Below are 27,640 nucleotides of genomic sequence, written 5' to 3' on the forward strand. Positions count from 1 at the left end.
GCAGAGTAAAGAACAAAACATGACTATTAGAATGAGTTTTTACCCAGTGGAACAGAATAGAGGCCCTTGAGCAACAGCCCACAAAGAAATATTTTTAGCATAAAACACATGATACATTTTTAGCTCGGATTGCTTCAGTAAGAGCTGAATCCCTAATGTGTCTGAGTTTCTGCTCTGGCTCTGCACAGTCATTATCATCATAAAGACATGAATAGTAGCTTGTTTTATGTGAAAGTGCTCTTTGTCTGGTGATTTAGGATCAGCATTTTCTGCTGTACTGGCTGTAGTATATAATGCACACATGTTTTTTTGGAGTATGTATGAATCAGACTGGTATTATTGCTTTTATTGTGGTGTTGATGGTCTCAGAGAATACATGTGTGAGGTGACACCTAGTGGGAAAAATGAAATAGTGCATCTATTACTTACAGCCTGGTGAGTGTAGCTGCAAGTCCCTGTGGACAAAACTGGCCATTATCTCCCAGCAGTCTCTGAGAGCAGGTTACCATCTCTGCATGGACTGCATGTCCAAATGTCACCTGTAGAGGGTGTCTCTGTATTTGAAATAGAATAAATTACAGTCCACCTTACTTTGACATGAATGTTTTTGCCAAGAAAATCCACCACTTGGCCAATGGATCATTTTCAATTTCAAACAATTACATTGTGATTAGATTATAACATTTCATATACTATATTTACACTCTAAAATCTGACAAGTTGATCTTTTTTTTTTTAAATGGAGCCCTGAAAAAGATGAATAAATATAACTATTAGTCTGAAATTATGTGTACTTTATGTCCACTAGTTAAGTGTGTGTGTATGTTTAAATATTATTTGTATTTACAGAATTGTGAAGTTGCTCCAAATTAAAAATGGCAAGTGTAATTAATTTAATTAAAGTATAAGTATTTGTCAATGATAATCAAACATTAGTAAACATTTAATAAATTGTTTGTAAAACATCTATAATCATCACATAGATAAACAGACCAGATATTTGTGACATGTTATGATTAATAAGCACCTCCTAAATTGTCTATAAACATAACGCATGGCCATTATAAACTTGCAACTGATGATTATAACACTTTGTTAAATTGTTAATAACTACTCTGTAAACATTCAGATAAATAGTTAATAATTAGACAATGATTAATAATTGATTTGTAAACAGTCTTTAAAGATAATCTGGATGGTTGTTGTAAAGCTGAAACTGATGCTTATAAAATAGTCCATAATGATATATTTACTGTCTTAATTGCAGATATTGCCTCATTGTTAAAGGGGCAGTTCACCCCCAAATCAAAAATACATATTTTTCCTCTGGCCTGTATTGCAAATTTATCCATCTAGATAGTTTTGGTGTGAGCTGCAGAGAGATTTGGGAGAAATCAGCTTGTGGTGCTAGTGCAAGAAAATACATTCGAAAAATTCAAAACAAGCGCCTTCCCAGAAATCATGACGCAGTTACTCAAGATAATCCACACACCTTGCTGTGAGCAGTTTCAGGTTGGAACCATTTTCTGTCTAGTAGAAATTAAAGTAGTTAGTTTTGCCGCTTTTAGCCCCACAAGCCTTTTAGTCCCATTATAATGGAGAGAAGACAGACATCTCTACAGCTGATATCTCAAAAACTCTGCAGCTCACACCAAAACAGTATAACACTACAGGCCAGGTGAAAAATATGCATTGTGGTAAATAGTATATTATACATGAATTTGAGTATACCATGTGAGGGTTTCCATCTTAAAATTAAAAGTGTTCTTAGCTGCAGTGGAGACAGAGGTTTTTATTTTTTATTTTTTGATATCCTGACAGACAAAGTACTAAAACATCATTCATTATCACATTACTTGGTAGACATTTAAACCCCAATGACATCTGATAAAACAGTGTTATTCAACTATACTGTACTGTATGTTAAGGAATTATTTAGTTTTTCTTTTCCAGTTAATTATTCCTCCATGCTTTAATTAATCTGCATTTCATACAGCCACTGTACCCACAGTATATGCAATTTATGTTGCATCTTTTTAATGAATATGAGATGGACTCACTGATTAAACAGTGAGTTATTCCAAGATATTCCACAGATCTGCTAATTGGTCATGGATCAACCTCATGCCTAATCTTTGAAAGACTTTTGGCCTTTATCAACAACATTATCTTCCTAAAACATGAATGACTTGTGCTGCAAATACTTTAAGCGTTAGACATGAGATGTCAGTCACATCACAAAAGGAAGCCTTTGCTTTGTTAGTCGAGCTGTCCCTGGTGCTGAAACACTCCTCTGTTGCTTACAGCTCTCGAACCCTTTGTGTGTGTAAACCACTAATGAGTTTATACACGAGCAGAGCTTTGTCTGTTGTTTGTCGCTTCCTTTCAACAATTTCTATACACCTGTAGTTAATTGTATTAGTGCTAATTAGGCAGCAAATCCCAGCAGCAGGTCATTATTTCAACATCAAACTCTCATTTTTGTCATTTTACGCACGGCCCTGTCACCAGATGCTTCTGTTAACCATATCATCAGTATCAAACACTAAGAATGGATTCTATTGGCCTTCTTTCCCTCCTACACAGTGTCTATATGAAGTCAACTTTGAGTCAAAGAAAATGTTTATGAAACCAGAAACATCAAACCCCAAAAGTAGCCGTTTCCTTGTATTACACATGCAGAAGACTTAATTAACTTAATAACATAATTGTGTCATCTTAAAATTTGATGATGTAGGTCCTTCTGCCTTCATTAGTGTACAGTGTAAACATGATGGGAGAGCTCACACAGCCTTGTGATACTGCAATAGTACAATCTTTGACCTCATAGACGAAGGCACTGACTTTTACCTGTTGGGACCCTTTCGTCAAGAAAAGAATAAAAACTATTTGATAATAGTAACATTTACATGCATGTCATTTAACTTCAGCGAGCTGCAGTAGATATGGATGTGGATTAATCCGCTGCTGAAAAAAGTCCCGTAGAAATGCATTGTTTCCCCCTGTTGTTAAAATCATCAACTCATAATTGGTTGTGGTCTTTTCATGGGTTTTTGTAACAATGAGAAGAATATAGAATAACACTAACCTAATGCTGCATTACATTGTAATACACCTAACGACACATCAGTGTGGCATCGCACACAGTGAACAGCAAGGAGATTTACCTTTTCATCATTTTTGGCCATATGTAGTGTGTTTTTTGTTGTGAAACGTGCTGTAACAACTTTTTAGTTGGTGTTCCCATTTCCGTTCAGTTGGCTTGTGCCTGATAGAAGACTCTGCAATCATGTGGTACCATCCTGCTCCTCCTTCCTCTTTTTTAGTGGCCTAATCAGCTACTGTAGAAGCATGTGAAGTTCATAGACTTGTCATACAAACATCAGCTTGGCATATGCTCCCCGCCAGCATTAGACGGATTAAAAACAGATATTCCTTCAAAAAGACTTCAGACATCGGGAATTCCCACTTTGAGTTGCAATCGAATGCAGCGTTATACTTAAAGTCACTATGTGTGGGATTAGAACCAGTTTTCAAATTGGCGCCACCTGGTGGTAGTGTCAGGAGTCACCCTGTGATAAATAAATGCATGTTCCCAGTGAGATGGACTAAAGGAACACACATGCAGCACAAGTTTTCATCTGAATAGTTTAATTTATGCTAACAGTTATTTGACAGATGTCATAAAAATCACACACACTGTAGCTTTAAAATCCACCTTATTGGAAATAAAAATGAGTCTGTTTTCTGTTTCTCTTGCCAGCAAGAATCAAAATCACAACCCCCCAAAACATCTTGTCATATTCCAGGCAGGTACTTTATTCGCTTAAGAAGGATTCAGCATGTCATTGTTGCCTGCTTGGCCCTGACGTAGCCCGCAGCAAGCTTTCCTACCGAGAAGCTTGTTGTGGGAGGGATATCTGTCACAACATGGCAGCACATTATAGATTTGTTATTGATCAGGGTTATTGATTTATTTCCCTCTGGAGGAGAGGTGAAAGGTGAGCTGACAGGCGTCCCATGGGACCGCTGCTTATTTTCCCCCCTCTGCGATACACAAGGGCCCGGCCAGTCATTCGTAAAGTGTGTTTTAAGGCATACATCATGACATACACAACATAAATACTGCAAAATCTGAATATGTGCAATCTAGACACACGTTCTGGTGTTTAAGAACCTAATCTTACAGTGACTTAACAGCTTGTGTGTGTGTGTGTGTGTGTGTGTGTGTTTTGATTCAGTGATGGCTGCTGAATGAGCACGTGCCAAGGCTTTGTTCCCACAAGCCCCTCTGGGTGACCTGGGTCACCTCATGGTGGCCTGTTTTGTTGCACAGCAGCCGGTGGGCCTTTCCATTTCCATGGTGACTTTCAGAGGGCCTCTGGATGGACTATTAAATGCATGAATGGAGGTGGTCATTTGGTTTTCATCAGGAAAAAACTCTCTCTCACACACACGTAGACTTTCGCTGGGACCCGTCAGTGACATAATGCTTTCCCCAGCTTCTTACACTAACCTACCAATGACAACGAGGCAACTAATCTAAACCCAATGCTAACCCACACCCAAAAAGTCTTCACCCTCAAACAGCACTTTAAATTTTTAAATTTTTGTCCCCCACAGAGATGGTTGGACCCCACAAGCTGAGTGCAGACACACTCACACGAAATGTTACTGCACTGGGAATACACCTTCTGAGGTCTCACCTATCCATAAAGAGAATGTTATAAATATAGACCTTATGGTTGTGGAGATATTAATGATTTCATTTTGGTCTGTTTAGGCAAGCCAGGCCTCCAAAGTACCATAGGGCTATTAAATGGAATCTTTTATGATTTTCTTTACTATCTGGCATAAAATGTTAAAATGTTGGATGTCCATTTTAAACATGGCCAAAGTGTCAAATAATGAGGTAAACATATGTAGAAGTAACTGCCCTAAATGCAATGTTTCAATGTTTTTTTCTATTTTGGACAACTTGACACGACCAGCTGATGTTGACCTGTTGTTGTCTCTTTATATGGTCATCTGTGCCAGGCACAGCGCAGCGAACACCTACCAACTTGGATGGTCTTCGCTTGAGCACTCTGCTCAAGATGATGCTGTTGTTCAACTCTCTGTGATTTACAGAGGTTCTGATGGAAAGGTTGTTGCTAATGTCGCTAATCACTACAGCTAGTTAGCTCTGCACTCCCCCAGTGTTTGAGCTCCCAGTCCAGGCAGAGACACAAATAAAACTAAGCTAACTTGCGAAAGTGGCCAGAGCAGCCAATAGCTGCCCACAAATAAACCTTTGTCCTTCAGGAAATTCGCAGAAAGTTGAGGCAGAGAAACCGAAGGACATCAGAGAGAAAACCAGAAAAGATTTTACACATAAAATATTATCCAGTTTCACCAAAATTAGTAATAAAATTATTGAGATGCGTGCTTGTGTACAGAAATCAATCCCCAGAAACACTCTGCTTCAGTTGGCTCTATCATTTTCCAACCCAATCTTTCTCCCATTTGCAGCCTGATGTACTGTAGTTTTGCATAGCCTGACCAATCTCTAACTTATCTGGCTAAAGTTAACTGCCAACGACATATTAAATATATCTGGCAATCAAAAATTGAGGCAGAGAAGCTGGAGGATATCACAGGGAAGACCAGAAAATGTTCATAAAAAATATTACCCTGTTTCACTCAGATCAGTGCATAAAGTTGTACTGTTGGCCAATCAGAAGAAAGTGGAGGGCAGCCTTAAAGAGACAGGAGCTTAAATAACTTGTTTGAGATAGAGGGTGAACAGAGGGGCTGCGTAATGGACCAGTACAAGATAAATAAAGATGTTTTTGGAATGTGAGTCATGTAAAGCTACTTTAGTGGAACCACAGAATGAAAACATAGAGCTGGAAATGAGCAGAATAGGAGCTCTTTAATGCCTCCACATCTTGCTTGTGTGTCTGCATGTGGGGTCCAACTATCTTTGGGGGGACCAAAACGCTGGACTCTGCAAGTTTCAGTGCTCTTTCAGGGTTAAGCTGCACGTGTTCATAAGAAATCTGACAAACTGCAGGCTTTAGCTCATTATCTCACATATGTAACGTCTGTGTATGTGTGTCTGTGTGAATGAATATGCATTCGTGTGTCATTACAGGAGGTTCTCTGACTCAGCAGTGATGAGAGCAGGTTTGTGGTCCTCTACAGCAGCTTGGAAGCAACTAATCACCTATTAATGAGTGTGAGTGAATGACTCCAACAGGCCTCCGTATGTCCCCTTACAAACTGTAACAGGTGGATGTGAATCACCTCAGCAGAGACAATACAAGGAGCTTAACTTCATCTGCAACACACATGATTCATCCTGAAAGAAAATAAGGAAGAGGGAGATACCATCTGGTGTCTAAATTACAAGTAGTTTGTATAATGATGATGGACAACATAAATACACCCACTGATGTTCACAAACTGTTCATACAGAGAACATTCAGGAGCAGCGTTTTCCTCTGAGATGACGGCTTGATGATGAAAGGTATGTCTAATGTTTTATTACACTGTGCAGAGGCAGTTTGTTATACTGGCCAGAACACTGTGACAGACAGAAGATCATTTTAATCACTAAAACAAACGTACTATTTATTATATTCATTCATTTAGCAGTGAAAACATATCAAACGCCTTCATCACAAGGTTTCTGGTGCAGTAGAGATCCCGTCATTTGTGTTATAAAAACCAAACCACTAAAATTTAAGTGGTACATGACCCCTTAATTTGAAATATTACACTTTGAAGTGTTATTAGGCTTCTTTATAGAGGCTTCTTAAAAGACCCAAACTAAAACCTTTAAAAGCTCATTAACTTAATAAGCCCTTAAATACCCACTTTGGCTGTAATTGGTGCATGACTTTCCTCTAAATGTACCCATTCATTTTTACATGTTTTTTTCCTTTATTTTTTTGAGGCGGTAGCCAGTTCAAGTCCAGTCAGTACAGAGTGTGGACTGGTAGCTGGAGAGGTGTCAGTTCACCTCCTGGGTACTGCTGAGGTGCCCTTGAGCAAAGCACCGAACCCCAGACTGCTCTGGGTGTCTGACTGTATGTATATATCAGCGATGATAACGATTGATTAACAATGATTGATTAATCAGTGGTTAAGAATTTGGTCACTCGAGTAAAATTTCATCAATCTACTGAGTACAGTGAGTATTACTAAGTAAAGATCTGAAATATAACAGATTATACTTATGTTATCCAATTTTCCAACAATGTAAGACTTAAGTTTCATGTAACGGTGTCAGAATATGCAATATGTTGCTATGGAAATTAAGCTTTGATTGAGGAGGTAAAAACACTGCTGGTATTGTTTGGCATAAGCAATATTTTTTAAAACAATGTTTTATTAATTGATTGCTGATGTTATCAATGATCAATTAAGGAAAGTGCTTACAATTTGTGTGTACTCTTGGCATTTGTGTGTTCTTCTTCTTCTTCTTCTTCTTCTTCTTCTTCTTCTTCTTCTTCTTCTTCTTCTTCTTCTATATTATCAGTTTAAGGGGTTATTAAATGATAAAGTAGATGATGAAAAAACATTCATTTTTAAGATGTACAATATTGAGAAATTTTCAACCAGATTTGAAGTCAATTAACTGAAAAGTTAATTGGGGTTTTTAATGGACGTCATAACATGACAAATACCTCTAATTTGTCCTTTAAAAAATCTTAAATGTTCAATCAGGGTCCAAATTTGGGGTTAATTAAGGGATAAATTAATTAATTATAACTAATTAAGGGTTTTTAATGGCTCATTTTCATAGGGGTTTTCAATAGAAAACATAAAAACATTTCCTAATTTACCTGAATCTTCACCCTCTACAATACATTCAGAGTTGGCTTTCATGTTATTAAACTGTGCAGATAATTAATGGAAAATACCATATTACAATTCATTAATTTTGCCCTTAAAATCTCATTAAAATACATTATTTACCTTATCATTATTAAAATTCATTGAAGTAAGCCATACAGTGTCATTATACTATCACTCCAGGGGATCTGATAGGTAATCATTATTAAATTAATAGAACACTGAGGTGAAAAATGAAGGGATTCACTTTAGTGATGGCTTACGTCCGTGTTCTGTCCTTGTTTTGTTTTTTCTTTCTTTCTTTTAGCTTGAGAGGCACTATAAATCCAAGTTCTTCTTCTTCTTCTTCTTCTTCTTCTTCTTCTTCTTATTGCCCTTTATATTACTTTTCTTTATATGAATTGTCAAAACAAATTTCATTGAAGGCTCTTATAATTTGGGTTCCTCAGTACTGTAGTATTTTATAAGTCTTTTTTTTTAAACATTCACCACCACCACCAACCACCACCACCACCATCATCATCATCATCATCATCATCATCATCATCATCATCATCATCATCATCATCACAATTTAAAAGTACACTTTGAGTCAGTCCAAAGAAGCTCTCAGGTGGGTATCAGGATCTACTCTAAAATCTGTCGAAGCAAATATTAAATATATAATTTTTAAAATATTATATTATATATAATATAATAATATATAATAATCATGAGAATGTGCAGGTTTCACTGCACAACATGTTTTTCAGTGGATTCTGAGAATCTAGTTCTGTTTATATTGACACAGAATTTGTAAATAGCTGATAAATGTGGATTAGCCTTATAAAAATAGAGAGACCATCTTTCATTTGAAGTGTAGCTGCAAAATGCCTTGCAGATGGGCTTTTATTGTGTGTGTGCGTGTGTGTGTGTGGAGGGTGGCAGTGGGCGGGGTGATCTCCTTCTGGGCCCTTGGGTGTTCCAAACCTCCGATTGGTCATTTAGTCAGTTGTTTTGGCTCTCTATCTTATTGGACATGTGTGATTTATCTGTGATTGGAAGTCACGTGATGGACTTGACCGAAAAGGTGGTGGTGGTGTGTGTATGTGTGTGTGGTCAGTGTGGTGGGGGTTAGTATAGAGGTAGGAGGGTCAAGGAGGTTCTGCATATTGTGCAAGAAGCGCGCAGAGAGAAGACGTTCTGACCCTTTCTGGATTACACACACACACACACGGAGAAAAGGTGCACGGATGTCCAGGATGCATTTAACTCATTTCGTCTAATATCTTGAAGGCCGGAGCTGTTTCTGCTGGAGGCTGTCTGTGGAGAGCTCCACCATGGCAGAAGGTGAGGAGCTGCTGTGCAGATGCTCTGCAAGGGAAGGGAAGGAGGTTGAATAGAAAGGAGACAAAGAGGATGACTTTTCTTTTCTTCCTCTTGCATTGTCTTTTCCTGTCCGTTCTGTGGAGCTGGGCGGTTTTCTGCTCAGAGAAGTGTTTTGGTGTTTGGGTGAAGGCATGTCTTTGTTGATGTGGAGGTGATGGAGGTGTGAGAGGCTCAGTGCACTTTATTAAAGCCGGAGAGAAGCAGCCAGCACAGAGCGGCAGGATGGGCTCTGCTTCCAGTCCCAGGTTCACAGGTAGAACACAAAAAACCATTTACTGACGGATCCAACTTTAAGTGTTGTTAGAAAATACTGAAGGCTTTTAGAAGATTGAGAAGACTCAGCTGGTTATCGATTTTAATGTTAAATTTAATGTTGACATTTTATTTTGAAGGCCTGCTGGTGGTGGGTCTGCCAGGACATGCATGTATAGACAATGTATTTAAAAAATATTACGAAATTTGCAAATGCTTGAATATCTTAATAATATATTCACACGACAGTTTTCAACGGGTAAAAACACCTTTAAATCTGTCTGAATTTTTACCTTTACTGTATAAATTAAGGGCTGGTTTTCATGTTATTTGCTTGGTTTTAAAAAGCACTTTAACTGCGCAGATAATACGTATAAGTATACTTAATGTCTATGTTAATATTAAAATCCACAATGATCCCCTGCTGATAGTGTAAGTGTTAAGACATGCATATGTTGCATATGTATGAGTCTATTTAAAAAAGAGTATTACGAAATTTGCTTAATTTGCACTCTTATTATAGACAAATACGAGAATGTGTATATTTATAAGATATTAATCAATCTGTGCAAATTAATTTAACTAAAAAATCGTATTAAATCATTAATTTATTATAATCATTATTTGTTTATAGTCTGAAAAAGTTGATTAACTATTAATGTTATAGGAATTTTTAAATTGTCATTATTTTACGTCATTAATTACGTCAGTACCCGTCATGTTAATCACGTTTGACCAGTTGAGGGTAAATAAAGTAAAAAAAGTGAGGGTGAAAAACATCAATAATCAATCAAGCCATTTTAAAGCAAAATACTAAACGTCGACTTGTTCCAGCTTCTACGAAGGTAAAGTGAATATCTTTAGATTTTGGATCGTTGGTTTAACAAAACAAAATATATAAATACGTCATCTTGGGCTTTTTAAACTGTTATGGACATTTTTTTTTAACTATTGGCTGATTTTAGGGGATAAATTCATTGATAATTTGGAAAATAATCTGCAGGTTAATCGATAATGAAATCCCTCTAGTCATCTTTTATTCATTACAAGCTCTGCTATCGCTGGATTTTTTGTTCGCGTGGCCTTTACGCAATAACACGTCAGACACACGCGGGAGAACTTGGTCCTTCTGGGTTTCACTCTTCTGACGTGCGTCCGTCCATCAGCCTTTCTGACAGACCTTCATCATCTCACTGTGTATCTCTCTCTCTCTCTTTCTCTCTCTCTCTCTCTCTCTCTCTCTCTCTCTCTCTCTCTCTCTGTGTGTGTGTGTGTGTGTGTGTGTGTGTGTGTGGTCCAGGAGGCTGTGCGGCGCAGGGTGAGGAGGAGGAGGCCGCGGCTCTGTCCCGGGGCAGCGGGGTCTGTAAGTGGTTCAACGTACGGATGGGCTTCGGCTTCCTCTCCATGAACAGCAGGGACGGAGCTCCTCTGGACCCGCCGCTCGACGTCTTCGTCCACCAGGTAAAAGTCTGATGTCAACACGTGTAAAAAATCTTTTATGAAAACCAACAAAGCTTAAAGGTCCAGTCTGTAAGATTTATGGGCATTTACCTGCAGAATATGGCAGAAATGGAATATAATATTAATCAGTATGTTTTCATTAGTTTATAATCACCTGAACATCAGGAATGGAAGTAACTAATGGCAAACACTCAAAAGTATTTTTTGGTGGGGATACTTGTACTTTTATGAGTAGATTTTCAAGTCTGTGCTTTTACTTAAGTATGCGTCACACCATGTAATCTACTTAGTTACTTTTAAAATCAGAACTGATTACTGAGTACAATTTGAATGAAGGTCAAAACCGCTCATCTGCATTTTTTTTAGCTGATAAGGTGATCTGTTTGCAAACAGGCCATGGAAACCAGGACATATGGATGAAAAAAGAAACAAAATACAAAACACACAGCAGGCACAGGTTTGGTGAGGTGACCATGATCACTGACCAGAACAATGTAGGAGCTGGGAGTGGGTGTGTTAATCATTAATCATTAATCAATCAATCACCATTAAGAATTTAACAGATTAAAAATGTAATTTAGTCTTTCTCCCACTGTCGCCATTACTGAGTTTTGTTAGAATGACAGAGGGAGAGCTTGTTCATGCTTGTTACAGAGCATGCCTTCTTTACACTAATCCCAGATCGCTACATTTGGGAGTAATTTAGACTTAGACTAGTTTTGGAGAAACCAAAACCCCTTTGAATGAATTTCTGTTGTTGATAATTCATTTAACATAAATGGTTCAAAGTAACTAATACTCTGAGTAATTTTTGAGAAGAATACTTTTACTTCTACTACTTTTACTAAAGTATTTTAACATCAATACTTTTACTTGTAATTAAGTAATATTTTAGTAATCTATAAGTGCTTGTACTTGAGTACTGCTTGTCAGCATTTTTCCATTGATGACAATTAGAAACGTGTTTTTGTTACATTAGAATGAGCCCTTTATATCTACAGAAGACTTGGAAGGGGAGGGTAAAATGAGGTGTTTTGCAATTTGCAGGTTCGCTGCTAGATGCCACTAAATCCTGCACGCTGGTCCTTTAAATGATCAGTCCAGAAAGTTAATTGGCATCTGTTTTTATACAGGATTCATCATGTAAGTTACTTTTCAAGCAAAAATGATAAACATCTTTGGTTGTAGGTTCTGAAATGTGTCACTGTTTTTTAAGAAACAGTGTTGGGTATTATTTACAATAATCTTTCAGTTTACAAACAGTGGAAGTCTGTGTGTGTGTTTTTGTGTAAAATTATCTGAAGATTATCACGTCTTAAAGTCCTGGCAGTTCCACAGTCCGTTCTGCCACTCGCTCCGCCTCACAGACTGAGCTATAATGTGGACCCTCAGAGGTGTAGAGGGGGAGTCAGAGCTCAAACATTTCTTTTTAAAGGGGTTAGAGGCTAAAGCAAAGAAAACAAGGCTCATTTCTCTGCACATCCAGCCCTGCTTCCTGTTATAATGTCATTAAAGCATCAGGGAGCCCACCCAACCCTGAGTCTCAGTCCCACCTCCCATGTGGAGAAAGGTCTTCTCAGGTTACCTGCTGCTGTGTAGCTATAAATCATGTGGTGAGGAGAAAAGCCCTGAACAGACTTGTTTTGGCATGTGGAGGTTTGATTAGATGACAGATTGTAGCCTGTATTGTTATGACAACAACTGAATTATTATTAAAAATGAATTTAGGAGATAACATTTGAAATAAGAGGTTTTTTCAAAGCATTAAGGGATAGTTCAATTTTTATTTCTTTTGAAGTTTTTGAAGTTGAGTGAGGTACTTATCCATAGTTGGTGTATTATGGCAGTCAACACGCCCCCAGTTTTGGAGAATCAGCAGAAGTACATGTGCAGGAAGCTAAGTATAATACTACTGTGAACAGGGTCAGCAGCAAAACATATATAAACCTAAAAAAATCAATATTGCTTTAATTGTATGCTATATTTAGAATATTTCTACCACTTAGCCTTGCTGTCAGACAGCCTTTTCTGTCAGGAAACCATCAGAATTGATTGTTGTTTATTGTTTATTGTTGGTTTACCGTACCCTTGACAATTAAGTCAGTGGTAAACCAGCAACCCCCATGTTCTGCAAGGTTAAATTACTGTCAAAGGAGTGCAGTAGCTTTGGAGAAAGCAATATTTAGTCTGTACCGTATGATGGTGTTTTCCTGTAGAAAAAGGCCGGCTAATGGTGAGGTAAGATTGTAAAACCCCCTGAGGCTTTAGGTTTTTTAGGTGGGCATTGTTTTAAGTCTCTAAAATACTGCTGACCCTGTCCACAGACGCACATTGCTTAGCTTCCTACACTGGTACTCCTGCTTCTTCTACAATCTGGGGTTGTGCTGAGGTAATGCCGAGTGTACCTCATATAACCATAAACTTCAAAAACCCTAAGTATCACTTTAGGGCCTCAGTATGCTTCAAACAAAGTAGGTTGTACTATGTGTTGTCTGACCCTGTCCAAGAACTCTGTCTTTTGCCCGTCTTTGTAGTCTCAATGTGATGATTCATACGTGGCACTTTCAGACCCCCACTCATGGTGTTTCAATCAGTTGTTCACATAAAAAGTGTCGGGTCTACTTTCTCACTTAGAAAAACATAAAAAGTTCACTCTCAGGAAGTGCAGCAATCCAACAAGCACTTTGAAGCATACGTAGCCCGTAAAATCTAAGTCCACCAATCAAACCTGGCATATGTTAACGGTTCTACAGAGGAGTGGGCTGTGTGTTCGGGCAAACTTAGGTGTGAGGTGTGACCTCATACCTTCATAGTGCGACCACATGGGGGGCATGTGGACAGGGGGGAGGACGCCGACCACTTCACAGTGAAGCTAACCAGATACAGGCAGCTACTCTCTGCGCTGGAAAGACAGGGAGTCTGGTGGAGCTTTGATAGTCACTAGAAGCACACTGTAAAAACATGGTTGAGACGACTTAAAATTTAAAAAAGTTTTGAGCCCCACTCAAACTCTTTGGTCTTGAGATAAACTTTAAAAAGTTTCGCTGATCCAGTCGAGATAATTTACTTTTCCTCTTTAGATAAACTTGAATCTTTTAGTTTTAGAAACTAAAAAAAAATTTTTTTCAAAATTGTTCACAGTGGGCTGTAAACCTGATTTGTCCTTTTTTAGTGCATAAGTAGTTTTAATTGAAAATATTAAAACTTTCAAAGCTTTAAGTTTATCGAAAGAAGAAAAGAAAATTGTCGGTGAAACTTTTTTGAGATTTTGAGCTCAGAACTTAAAATGCATAGCAGTCAGTTGTTGAAGTTTTTTTGTTTTTACAGTGCACATTTATGGGCTTTTGAGAGAGTCACTGAACCAAATAAACCTTCAGCAGGGTGGCTGAACCTCTAGAGTCTTGGCTATCACATCATAGTTTGGCCTACCTTTCAACTCAAAGGAGATATATACAGGTGTGAAAATGGTAACACTTTATTTGAAGGGGTGTGAATAAGACTGTCAGGAACTTGAAGTCTGTGTGAAAGTTTATGACTGTTTTTATCAAGTGTCGTTCAGTCAGTTATGTCTTTGTAATGCAACATTGACATTGTTTGAGATGTGAAGCACTGCTGGGTCTTTCTGTTTATCACTTACAGCTGTTCTTTTGATACTTCAGGTATTTTGTACTCAGTCTTCTGATGAAGGGCTCATTGTTTGGGTGAAATAGTCTCAGTAAAAATGCAAGTCTCCTTCAAAACAATCCAAGGCGCACTGTAAGGTTTGAACAGAATTAAAATGCCTTTATTTTACATCGCAAAAAGAGTTCAAAATGACCAGCGTATATCGACCAACACAGGTCCTCATCAGTCTCAGTCAGGAAGTAAAGAGCTGAATGGGAGGCTGGTTCCCTGTCAAAGTGCAAGCCTATTGGTCGAACACCAAGGAAATGATACATCATTAAAGTGAAAAAAAAGTGTGGCTAGAAGGAAAGGAGAAAAAAGAAAGGAAAAGAAAAGAAAAAAATATAAGTACAAAAAATAAGAAGAAATTTTAAAAAACAAAAACAAAAAAACCCAGAAGAAAATGACAAAAAAAGGGGAAAATAAAGAAAGAAAGAAAGAAAGAAAGAAAGAAAGAAAGAAAGAAAGAAAGAAAAGGGGAGGGGGACAGTAGGAAAGGAGAAAAAAGAAGGAAATGAGATAAAATAAAAAAAATAAAATACAAAAAATTTAAAAAGAAAAAGGAAAAAAGGAAGAAAAAGAAGAAGAAAATGAGAAAAATGGGAAAAAGAGAAGAAGGAAAAGTTGGGGTGAATTTAAAACATTAAAAAATATAGATGTAATGTGGCTATCAAGTCAATTAATCATAATTACACATCATTCTATCCATCAAGAATTCCACATATTCCATATATTAACATACATTTTTCTTAAATAGTTCCTGAACTAACATTTCACAGAAAAGCAGAAAAGTCCGTGTCATCGCTGAGGCTGCGGTCCAGTTGTTTGTCCTGGTCACTGTGGTAACTCATCCTTCTTTTTATTTAGCACCACGATTGGAAAGCTTATTAGTGACAGATCAATAGTTCACAGTTTGGTGATTTGCTCCTTTCAGGGTGCACACGTTCTCGCCACCTCCTCTGGTTGCTATCCCAGGAATGCTCTCCCAGCATCCTTCACTGCAATGCTCACCTGGAGACTTGCCCAGATGAACTTATTTTGTGGCCGCATGTGGCCAGAGGGGAGGGAATGCTTTGGAGGTTTGGTTGGAGAAACCCGAGGGGAGGAGAAGAGGGCTGTTTGAGAGCATTGACGTTTTAACACGGCTGTCAACAGGATTGGATTTTTATGAGAGAGCTGAAGATTCCCTGACAGAGTGGCTGCACGTTTCTATTTGTGCAACATTGATGGAGATTATCTCAAGTGTCCGGTCAATTTTTAAAGGGAAAATTTGCCACTTTTCATGTGGATGTCCAGTCAATGTTGATGGTAAATGCAGTTAATTGAAGCAATAAATCCTCAGTGCTGCTAGCCAAGAAAGCTGAGTTCTCCTGCATCCAGTGAAGTAGCTGTGTTTGCTATGTTAGCGAGGTAGCTAGCCTGCTATAGCGTGTCAGTATTAGCTGATATTGGTATCAACATTGGCGCTAAATACCCAGTTTTGGTTGGGCTCTACACGTTGTGTCCACCTGATAAATGTCCAATGTTCATTCTCTTTTTGCTCTGTTTTTGGTCTCCACCAGCTCTTGAGGAAATACCTGTATCTTTAGCTGCTAAATTCTCCACTACATTCATCCTCTAGTATCTTTCTGCTGTTAGCTGCTGAGCAGGTAGTGCACAGTGGGGTTTTTATCAGAAAATAGCTGACTGTTGTAGCTGAAAAAAGACTCTACGAGAGCGGTGCAAGAGAACCAGAACAGTAAAGTTGTGGGCCATAAAAGTTTTTTGATATTAGCTCTCAAAAATATTTCAAGATGAAGCTTTTAACTGAACCTGACTGTCTCTCATCAACAGAGCAAACTGCACATGGAGGGCTTCCGCAGCCTCAGAGAGGGCGAGGCCGTGGAGTTCACCTTCAAGAAGTCATCCAAAGGGCTGGAGTCCGTCTTGGTCACAGGGCCCAACGGAGCACCGTGTCTGGGCAGCGAGAGGAGACCAAAGAGCCAGAAACGACGGTCCAAGGGTGACAGGTAGGTCCAGTCTGAGGACGTCGACATGCTGGTTTAGTTTAGTTTAGTTTCTTTTAAGATGAGAAGACTGATAATCTCATGTCTGAGTAAAATGCAGATCTGGAATCAGGACGTTGTTAACCAAGTAATAGGGATCATTCAGGTATTTTGAAGAAGGGTTATATGAGGCCTGGTGATGAGGCCACTGTCACAGTCAGCTAGTTATGTCTGCCAGGCAGAATTCTGGAGGGGATCATGCGATTGCTTTCGTGTGTGTGAAGTCATGCGTAAGTGAGTGACCAATGGGCCTGCAGCTCGTCTGCAACTAATCTTAAATTCTACTGGACTGGTCAACCTATTTTTTATACACATTCATGACTGTATGCTGAAGGAACTCAATTTTTGAAAAACATTGTCGCCTCAGCCACGGGCTTTATGTTTTCAAGTGATCCATTTCTTGTGAAAGTGATATCTCAAGATCGGTTTGAGGAAATTTCTTTAAACTCAACACAAATGACCAGTTTTTTGACATGTTTGGCCATAATTCAAGAATTGATGAGGACTAAATCAATTAAAACATTGGTGATTACAAAGGTGTTACATCCAAATATTCATTTCCAGATATCTACGCTCTACTGAGTGACCTCTTCTATTTTGTTTGTTTTATTGTGAGACTTCTGTGTTTTTTAGGGTTAGTTCGGATCACACACAAACTGAATTACTGTGTTTGTCAAAGGAGTCTGGTGACTTCGGAGAGAGAGCCATATTTGGCTTATGTATGACTGAAAATAACCTGAGAAAGGAAAATTTTGCAGTCTTCATCCTTGCACTTTTACAAGTGATTCATTGTCATACTGATGAAAGCAAAAATGTCAAACATTTGCTGGTTCATGTGAGGATTTGCTGCTTTTCCTTGTCAGTTATGATGCTAAATGAAGCGTGTTTGGGCTTTTGACTGTTGGTTGGACAAAAGGAGCAGTTTGAAGACGTCACTTTGGGTTCTGGGAGATTATAATGAGCATTTTTCTCAATTATTTGGCATTATTTTTTCATGCAAAAATGTCAAATGTTCATGTTTCACCTTCTTAAATTTGAGGATTTGCTGTTTTTCTTTGTCATTTATTTCTGGTAAATGAAGAGTTTTGGGGGTTTTGGACTGTTGGTTAGACAAAAGAAGCAAATTTAAGATGTTGCTTTGGGTTCTGGGAAATTGTTGTTGAAAATGTTGTTTTTTCACGCGATTTTAAAGACTCAAAAATTAAGCGATTAATTGTGAATCAGCAGATTAAGATAAGTAAGATAAACCTTTTTTAATCTCTAAAATTCAGGTGTCATAGCAGCAACAGCAGTGAGAATGAAACAACTGAAGGAAAGAACAATTAAAGAGTAGAAATACAGACAAAACTAAGCTAGTAAGAATACTACAGTAAAGAAGAATATAATAATAGGAATAAGAATATAAATAATTTCTTACAATAAAAAATAATCAACAATGAAAATAATTGTTAGATACAGCCCTGTTTAGAGCTGAAGAGAACTTTCATCACTCAGAAAGTATTTTGCTGACTGGATTTTTGGCTCTTCTCTTTGTGGAGCGGCAGGCTGAGCTGGATCAATAGATTGTTTGATCTCTTCAGGATTCTTCAACCCCCAACGCTCCGTCTCTTCTCCTGTGTGCCGTCCACAGTGTAGCTCCATCAGTTCAGAGTTTATCTCTTTGTTACCAAACACAAAGTCAAAGCTACTGGAGGAAACTGTAATTTATTTGCAGTTGCTGTGTTTGTCTTTGAAGCTTGTTGGGTAATTAAGATCCAGTGAGGCTATTAATCTGATAGCATCTCGTACATTTCTGCATATTAATCATGTCTGGCTGATAAAATAAATCTTCCTGTCTTTAAATACCTGCTGGATTTGATTGCATTCACATGTTTCTCCTTCTTTCTGCTTCTAAAACTTGAGTGTTGAAGTTCAGAGAGAAGGAGTTTGATTTGCAGATTGCAGCCCATTAAGATGTTATTAATGTGATAGCATCTTATTAAGTTGAGCTTCATTAATCATGGGGGGGCGATGATAAAAATAATCCCACCACTTCCCGTCTTTAAGAATCCGCTGCTATAGGTTTGATTGCATTCACATGTTCTCCTGAACATAAATGTAGTATTCAGAGGAGGGAAGGATCCTATCCATTTAATTGATAACAGATGTAGGTGCCTGAGTGAGGTCGCAGGTCACCATCGCCATGGCAACAAAGGGATGTGGTGCGCGAATGAGGCGGAGGGGAGGGCGGGAGGAGGGGGTGGCGAGCGAGCGAGCGGGGGTCAGAGTTCAGAGGTCACAGTGGTGATGAAACAAAGGAGCTCACTCTCTGCCCTCGTGACCACGCGGATCGATACCGAGCCCTGACGGGGGGCAGGGAGGACAGGGCGGAGGAGGACGAGAGGAAGGAAGTGGTGGTTAGATGTGAGATCTGGGTTTCATCACTCTATCTCAGTTTTGCAGCTTTAAAAGGCATGTTTTCCATGTCATCAACAGGTCTCATGAAAAGAGCCAAACCATCAACGAATGTGTGAAAACATATCAGTAGACCAATCAGAATAAAATTGAAAAGTCGAAATTCAAGTCGAAAATATTAGCACCTCGTAACCATGAAATCTGGCTGTTTCTTTTTGGTTGGAATAAATATGTTCTTTCTGTAAATTAGCTGACATGAATGAGTTTAGAGGAGGGGCAGAAACTAGGGACTGTTGGCAAGAATCTGTCGATACAATATGCATCACAATACAGGGGTTGTCATTCAATATATTGTGATACATTGCGATACTGTAAGCAAGGCAATACATTGCATTTTTCTTTTTAAATCTAATTTGTGGCAACACTGAAGACCACACCACAAAACAACAAGCTTTTCAAGCAAGTGAAAAAAAAATGATTGCAGCCAGAAAACACTGAACCATAAATCAAACCAAAAACCACTGGAGTGTCTCCACAGTGCTCGGTGCTCGCTCCATTCATCATCATTCAGCTACTGGGGGAAAATGCTCTGGCCTGTTTGTGTTTCTCCAAACTTGGGTGATAATTGTTGATCGATAAAGAAATAATCATCGTCAAAAATGTGTTCGAGTAAAATTGAATCAATCTACTATCAAATAAAGGAGTGAAATATAACAGATTATTTCTGAGTGTGAGTTATCTGATATTCAAGATTATGTGTTAAATATGTATGTAAATATGTGGCCTTTATATGTTTATAGGCTATATAATGCTGTCAGAAATATGCAGTGTTTTGCTGGGGAAATTGAGCCTTGATTAAAGGGATAGTTCACCCAAAAAATAATTATCTACTCACCCTCATGCTGATATTGAAGGTTGAGTTTAAGTTTTTAGTTCAGAAAACACTGCCAGGGATTCACAATAAAACACTGTTGCAGATTCAATTTAAGTGAGTGGTGACCAGTTTTGTAACATAAAAAAAAAACAGAAAATGCCCCTGTTCCGCTCATCTGGTGTAATCCAAGTGTCCTAAAGCCCCAAGTTGACTCGAAAGATGTCATTTACACCATGTTTTTACCTTAACTCTTCACTGTAGATCCTTAGCTTGGAGCCATGTTCACATGCTCGTGCACGCTGTCTGAACTGAGTGTATGTGGCGTGACGGTGTGCACGAAAGCGAACAAGTGAATTACAGCAGACAGGCAGTATGGACGCATATTTTTTGGGTTGGGGGGTTGTTTTTTCCATTTGAAAACTGGACATTGGTTCCATTGTTTGGGAGATTCTGCAACACTGTTTTCCTGTGAAACTCCCAGCAGTGTTTTGTGGACTAAAAAAACTTAACCAGACCTTCAATCGACAGGTGAGGAGATAATGACTGAATTTTAATTTTTGGGTGCCCTTTAAGGGAGAAAAATGCATTTGGTGTTGTTTGGTATGAGCAAAATCTTTATTTATTTGATTTTCAATAGCAATTAATTGATTAATTGATCATTAATGTTATCAGTGGTCGCATAAGGAAAGTGCTTACAATTTTTAACATTACTCCAAACCAATCACAATCATCTTGGGTGGCACTAAGCACAGGATGCAGCAACAGCACCCCTGCAAAGTAATGCCAGGGGGAACTTGTTTTGGTGGAACATTTGCATGTGACGGTGTTGAGCCTGTGCATTAAAATATATAAATCACAGCAAAAGAAAAGGTAACAACTGCTGGTTTGTTTACATTTGTACCATTTGGACCAAGGTGTTCATTTGCCATTTCCAGTGTCTAATTTGCAGCTCAGACGTTCTTGTTGTTTCTCTGGGACTTCCTGGGAAACCACATATAGTGGGTGCCACAGTGCCACCTGAAACAAGCGTCCAATGGCAGGCTTAAATTCTCTAAATTCATGTTGAAATCAGAGTATAACACTGATGTAGTGATGGACAGTGGATCCACCCTGTTCATTTACTCGTTTGACTGCAGATGGAGAGCAGAGGGCCTGCAGAAAACCAGATTGTCTGCATGCAAAAAAAAAAAAAAAAAAAAAATCAATGCTTTTATTCCTGCCTGTTTAAGTGGTCAGTGTCTCTTTGTGTCACACTGCTCGGTGCTCGAGCCTCACTCGCCTTATTTATCCTGCTCTAATGAATTCACCAACAGGATTTCACTTAGCTGCTGATCATTAGCTTTCTCAGCGGAGATTTACTGAGAACAATACACACACACAGAGCTGCAAGATTATACAGAAACAGCTCGCTGAACTGTTCTGTGTGGACAGTCAAATGTGGCTTGACCTGTTAACAGCGAGATCAGGGCTGGAAGATAATGTTAATGATTTAATGTTATCATCTGTTGACTTTCAGTGGAATCCTGTGGTGAAGATATCATGGTATCTTATTATTGTTTTCTGTTTTAATGACAGATTCACTGTAAACAGCAGTTAGCCCGCTATGCTAGTGTTGCCTCTAAGTAACATACCCATTTTCTGCCCTTTAGTCTTACACAATACATCCACAATTATGGTGCATTACTTTAAAAAAAAGTGACAGGACCCTCAGGAAACTAATAAATTAAATCTTTAATTGTTTAATACACTTTATTTGATAATTAAATAATGGAGAACTGTTAAAACATAAATGTTGCCATGAAGTGACACCATTTCATTGTGAAATCCCACCATAACATTTATGGTATTGTGTGTTTTTAGGTTTATAAACTGTTTAAACAATATAAGATTGGGTGTAAAATGCACTGATGACTATCTGAGTCAAAGATGGCAGCAACACAACAACGTACACTATGTCAGAGAAGACACAACAAGTGTGTAAATGTAGCACAAGTGATCCAACACTGAAATGTGACTCACTGTTTTGACTCTTTAACACATTCATTCTTACAGATTGTTCCACAGTGGTACAGCTGCCTAAAGGTAACATCCCGACAAACAAACTTATCAAAAGAGGTCACTTTTAATGTTTTTCAATTTCAAATGGCATAAATTTTAAATTGGTGAGGTAATTTAATGTTTTCCAGTACTATTCTAATATTTTTTCTTCAAATTAACCACAATAACTCTCTTTTCCATTCTTTATCATAATGGTACAGTGTGTGCTTTAAGGCAGGCATGTCCAAAATATTCCATAAAAGGCTGAGTGGCTGCAAGTTTTCGATCTAACCAATCAACAGCACATGTGATTTGACCAATCAGCTGTTTGAAGACTGAAATCATTTCATGATATGAGTCGAGCCTCGTGTGCTCTGGCTTGGTAGCCACATGGAAAACCTGCAGCCACATGGCCCTTTATGCAAAAAGTTTGGACATGCCTGCTTTAAGGTAACCAGTGGCGGAGAAAGTAGTCAACCCCAGTACTTGAGTCAAAGTACAGATACTCCTGGTCAAATATTTCTCAAGTACAAGTGAAAGTTGATCAGTCAAAATTTTACTCCAGTTAAAGTACCAGAGTACTTGCTTTTAAAAATACTTAAATATTCAAAGGTACAAATTGCAAAGTACATTTTCTAATATCAATACATGCTGTATTGTTTTCATGATACATTTACAGAAGCTTGTAACTCTCTGAAATCATCTAATGATGCACTGATGCTTGTAGAACCACTCTGCTACACAAAGTCTATAGAAACACCTATAAAAACTTCAGCATAGAAATACAATCAAAACCAAAAAGGACAGTTATTGTCATTTTCTGATGTAACTGTATTAAAATCACTGCATAAAATTAGATTGAAGTCAACTGTAAGGAGTTCTCCAAGTCTGTTAAATAACAAATAAATAAAATAATAAATAAATAAATAAATAAATAAACTGAGATTTCTTTCTGTCCTCAGAGGCAGTATATATACATGAATTATGCTGTATTTTTCACCTCGATAAAAACAATCCAACTTTAAAAGCTACCTGGAATAATTTCTCTTTTCTAATTATAATAACATCTTGAGATTTAATTTTCATTCATTACACAGTTTTGTTTGAATGAAAGAGGGAGAACTTGCTTGTTCTTGTCACAGAGCACCTGGATGATGTATTTCTGCTTTTACGTCACTCCCAGTTGAGAGTGAGTACTGTGATTAGTTTCCTTTTGTAAGGAACACAGCGTGAGGCCAATTGCATTTTCAAAAAGAAAAAACAGCAATGACTGCCTTCAAAGCTGTGCTTAGCCTGAAAATAACAAATAACGACAACCTTCCTAGAAATGTAGTGGAGTCAAAATATGCAATATTTATCTTTGAAAGTACATTACTCAGTAAATGTACTGACCATTGCTGAAGGTAATGCACCCTAAAGTTTACCCTAAAAAATAATTCTTTGAAACTTTCTTTAAATCATGTTCTCTTTGTCTATTTTATTACAATGAACATTATTTTTTTTTTACTGGTAGCATTATAATGTGTACCATGAAGGGACAGAAACTTTTTCTCAGCAGACAGCAGCGGTGTAGTTCATCATATAACGGTGGTTCTGTTCCATTAAGTCTCTCAGTAAAGTCAGACAGACACTCTACAGATTTAAGCCCTGAATAAGCAGCTCCTGACTGATCTTAGTTCTCTGGACGAATTTCTGCCTAATCAGTTTTCATGATTTGATGTGCAGTTTTAGAGCGATTATGACACCTACCACCCACCCACCTGATTAACTGCCTGAACGATCAACGACCTGACTTTAAGGTGATCACAAGGCTTTCTGGCTGTCAAAAGACCCATTATAAACTGTACTGATGCTGGAATATTTTAGATGTTTTGGCTAATTGTGGTCTTCTTTTAGATTTTTTAAGGGCGTTTTGAGACTTATTATTCCAGATCGTACAGCTGCACTGCAAAAACCAGCCCTACAAGAAAGAAGTCAGACTTTCTTAAATATAATGAAACTGTCTTGTTTTATCGTAATGGGCCCTTAATACTAGAAAAGATGCCAAATATTTAACTTTTTAAAGAAATACTCACTTGTCTCTTCAAAGACCTGACTTTAGGAATTTCTGTCTTAATTTAAGATTTACAGTTAGCATATTATTATAATAAGGCACATTTTCTTGAAACAGAATATTTTGGTTTCTTAATTTTTTTGGCATGTATGCCTTTAATTTGATAAGATAGCCAAAGTGAGGACAGGAAAGGGGGAGACAGAGTGTGAATGACTTCTCTCCAATATATTGGGACTAAATGACACCCAAAAATACATTTGAAACACATTTCAAAACCAGTGTCTCTTTCCAAAAATCATGACCTGTTCACTCAAGATTATCCACAGACCTTGTTGTGAGCAGTACGACTTTCTTCTACAGGAACTACTGTGAACTTTAAAACACCCTGCAAAGCCAAGGTCCACCCTCTTATACTGATTGGTAGAACAACAAAACCAGTTTTCATTTTTGCTGTCAAACTATCCCTGATGCTGTCCCTCGAGGGACATGGATCAATTTGGACAAATCCCGTAACAGCTGTCTGTCCACCACTGGGACGGCAGTTACTGTGGAAGCGTGGTGACAGATATGTTCAACAACAGAGGGGATCTGAAGTGAAAGCTGGAGTGTGCTGCCCTCTGCTGGTACAATTTAATCATGTCACTTCAGAGTTCAGATTCAGATTCAACTGAAAATCAGCCACTCGAGAAAACTCTGACATGAGTTTTAATAATTCAGTTTTTTAAACTACAACTGTTACATCTCATATATTTTTCTGAATTGCTTCAGCAAATTTTCTGAAGCATTACTGCAGTTTATAAAACCTTATAATCAATCACCAGGTTCATCACTGCTGTCTATCAGATCACAATATTTTTTGCATATGTGATATTTTACCTTATAGCAAAATACACTATTATGTTATGGGATTGGCATTATGCAACTCTCCCCTGCATGCCTGTGTGTCCTTATAGATTTCTGTGCTTTTTTGTCTGTCTCTGTCCTCCTTCTGTCCACCTCTCCCTCTGAACCTATTGTGCCGTCTCTGTTGTCTGTCTGCTGCATGTCCACTGACCAATCTCCATTTTTCCCTCTATGGTGTAAATGTCAAGTCAAGTAATTTTATGTATGCAGTGCCACATCATGATAATAGAAGTTATAGAAGTTATCTCGGGGCACTTTTCCTCTACAGCAGGTCTAGACTGTACTCTTATATACAATATTATTTACAGAGATCTGACGATTCCCACAATGAGTGAGCACTAGGCAACAGTGGTGAGGAAAAACTCCCTTTTAACAGGCAGAAAACTGGAGCAGAACCAGCTAGAGGGTTAGTCTGGATCCAAACTAACCCTTTAAAAACGCCAAAGTCACACAGCAATAGTGTATTCATGTGCACCCTGGATGTTCCCAGTTTCTGAGGTGGGAAGTCGTTATTCCGACTTTGGTGTGTTCATGTGCTTTTAAGTCGTAAGTAGTAACAACATGGATGCTACTAAGCCTAGAGGGTACTAATGTAGAGTAGGGGACTTATTTTCATGGTTAATGCTAATAAATGACATTTCTAACTAATCTAGGACACTCTGAGGATAGCAACTGTTACAACTTAATACTATATTACAAATTGCATATGACCAAAAATGATATGTAATACATGAATTAATAAGTTGTTATCAACAACCCACAACTTTTTGCTGACTTTCCGAGTTATTGTTCTGCTGTCTGTTTAAAATAAATAAAAACTCTAATTACAGCTGGTGGGGGGGGGGGGGGGGGGGTGCAGTGGGGGTGGTGCTGCCTCACAGCAAGAAAGTCCTGAGTTCGATCCCCCAGCTCCCCGGCTGGGGCAGGGCCTTTCTGTGCGGAGTTTGTTTCTCCAGCTTCCTCCCACAGTCCAAAGACATGCATGTTAGGTTAATTGGTGACACTAAATTGCCCGTAGGTGTGAATGTGAGTGTGAGTGGTTGTCTGTCTATGTGTCAGCCCTGTGATGAACTGGCGACTTGTCCAGGGTGAACCCCGCCTCTCGCCCAATGTCAGCTGGGATAGGCTCCAGCAGCCCGCGACCCTTAAGCGGTTACAGAAAATGAATGAAAACTCTATTTACAAAAAAGGATCAAAATCTTTAAAAAGGTCTTTAGAAAGATCTCTGTAGGGATCCTTTCCATAATGTTGTTAGATGCTTTGAATTGTAATCTGAGCGTGTCACTGGCAAAAACAAGCACTTTTAGTGGACGTACAGTTCATTGTCGAGTACTGTTGGTAGGGTGCAGCCATTGCAGCCCATTTCACATTTGCAAGGGGATCTACTGGACCAGTTCCAGAACTTTTCATACCTATTAGTCATTGAGACAACTTCATGTTTTTTTTAAGTTGGGGAGACTCGTCCCCTCCGATTCCTCTGGAATCTGCACCCGAGCTCTGAGGTAATCCTGTCTCTTCTGTTCATTTCAGGTGCTACAACTGTGGAGAACCTGGCCATCATGCCAAAGAGTGTCAGCTACCCCCTCAGCCCAAAAAGTGCCATTTCTGTCAGAGTTTGTCCCACATGGTGGCCAACTGTCCGCTCAAAGCACAGCAGCAGCAGCAGCATTCGTCTCCAGGCTCTCAGGGAACAGCGACCTCACGGAGGGACGAGGAGGAGGAGCAGAGCCGGGCCATGCTCTGAAACCTTCCACTGAATTGATTGTGAGGTTTTTCCACTGGAAACGCTGCTGGCACAAAGAGCTACCTCAGGTTTTATTTATTGAGCGGCAGAATAGGAGTCATCGCCGTGGTACTGATGTAATGTGATGTTCAATAGAGCGCAGACTGGCTTTTATTTTTCTTTCTGAGTTGTTTTTTACTGCCTCAGAGAAGTGTCTTAGCTTTGGAATGAAACAATCAGACCTACTGTTGGTTCAGCTGTGTTGTAGCCACAGATATCAAGTCCCTGTGTGGACGGATCTGACAGGATGTGTGCCTCCCTTAACTGAGCCTTTATACAAGAATTCAAACACAAAAACCTCTCCAAAGCATTACACACATACAGGGTGTGAAAAACTGTTCCTGAGTGTCCTGAAGCACCAGAGCAGGTTTGACTGATATATGGGTTTGATAGATGCGTCACCATACTGACACAAGTCTACATCCTTATGGGTTATAGAGGCTGCGTGATGGTTATAACAGACCTTTTTGATAGCAGATGATTTGACGTGTCATAACAGAAGCATATGTGCCGACTGTGTTCCATTTAGGTGTTATTGGGACACTTCATAAGAACAGATCAATCACTTATGGTATCACTTTCACCTGTGTTTATTCTGATATGGCAAACTAAAATATCCAACATCAAAACCTCCCAAAAAAATGAAACATTATAGGTTTCTGAAGAGAGGATTGGGTTAAAATCCCATCACAACAAGACCTGACAGGATCATACTCTGTTTTTAAAGATCAAATGAGCACACTGACTATGAGGGTCGCTGTGAGGAAATTAAATTTTTTTTTTTTGAGAAGTCTAAAATATAAGTGTAGCTAATAGCGTGAATAGTTTGAAAACATCTTGTAATGTTATAATTTCATTCTGAAAATATGACAACATTTGTCATGTAATGATATGACTTTATTCTCATAATAGTCTTATTTTCTTGAAAACTTAATGTGCCAATATAATAAAAAAAATTTTTCTCT

The 27,640-nt window shown here is 38.4% G+C and overlaps 1 protein-coding gene across 1 annotated transcript; it reads left to right on the plus strand.

Annotated features, from left to right (window-relative positions):
- The first annotated feature begins 9,041 nt into the window (after window positions 1-9,041).
- On the plus strand, window positions 9,042-27,447 carry LOC146312667 (protein lin-28 homolog A-like). Its single transcript, XM_084738802.1, has 4 exons — window positions 9,042-9,171; window positions 10,763-10,923; window positions 16,420-16,595; window positions 26,423-27,447. The coding sequence occupies exons 1-4, from the start codon at window positions 9,162-9,164 to the stop codon at window positions 26,634-26,636; spliced, it is 561 nt and encodes a 186-aa protein (XP_084594928.1). The 5' UTR covers window positions 9,042-9,161; the 3' UTR covers window positions 26,637-27,447.
- Window positions 27,448-27,640: the final 193 nt, after the last annotated feature.

This window comes from Lutjanus erythropterus, chromosome 16 (assembly GCF_056507025.1).
Source record: "Lutjanus erythropterus isolate fLutEry1 chromosome 16, fLutEry1.hap2, whole genome shotgun sequence".
Classification (NCBI taxonomy): Eukaryota; Metazoa; Chordata; class Actinopteri; order Lutjaniformes; family Lutjanidae; genus Lutjanus; species Lutjanus erythropterus.

What these genes read in the sequence shown, in the direction of transcription:
- LOC146312667 (XM_084738802.1), top strand. An exon ending in TCGACGTCTTCGTCCACCAG is followed by an intron (nt 10,924 to 16,419) that starts GTAAAAGTCTGA and finishes TCTCATCAACAG; the next exon opens with AGCAAACTGCACATGGAGGG. An exon ending in CGACGGTCCAAGGGTGACAG is followed by an intron (nt 16,596 to 26,422) that starts GTAGGTCCAGTC and finishes TGTTCATTTCAG; the next exon opens with GTGCTACAACTGTGGAGAAC.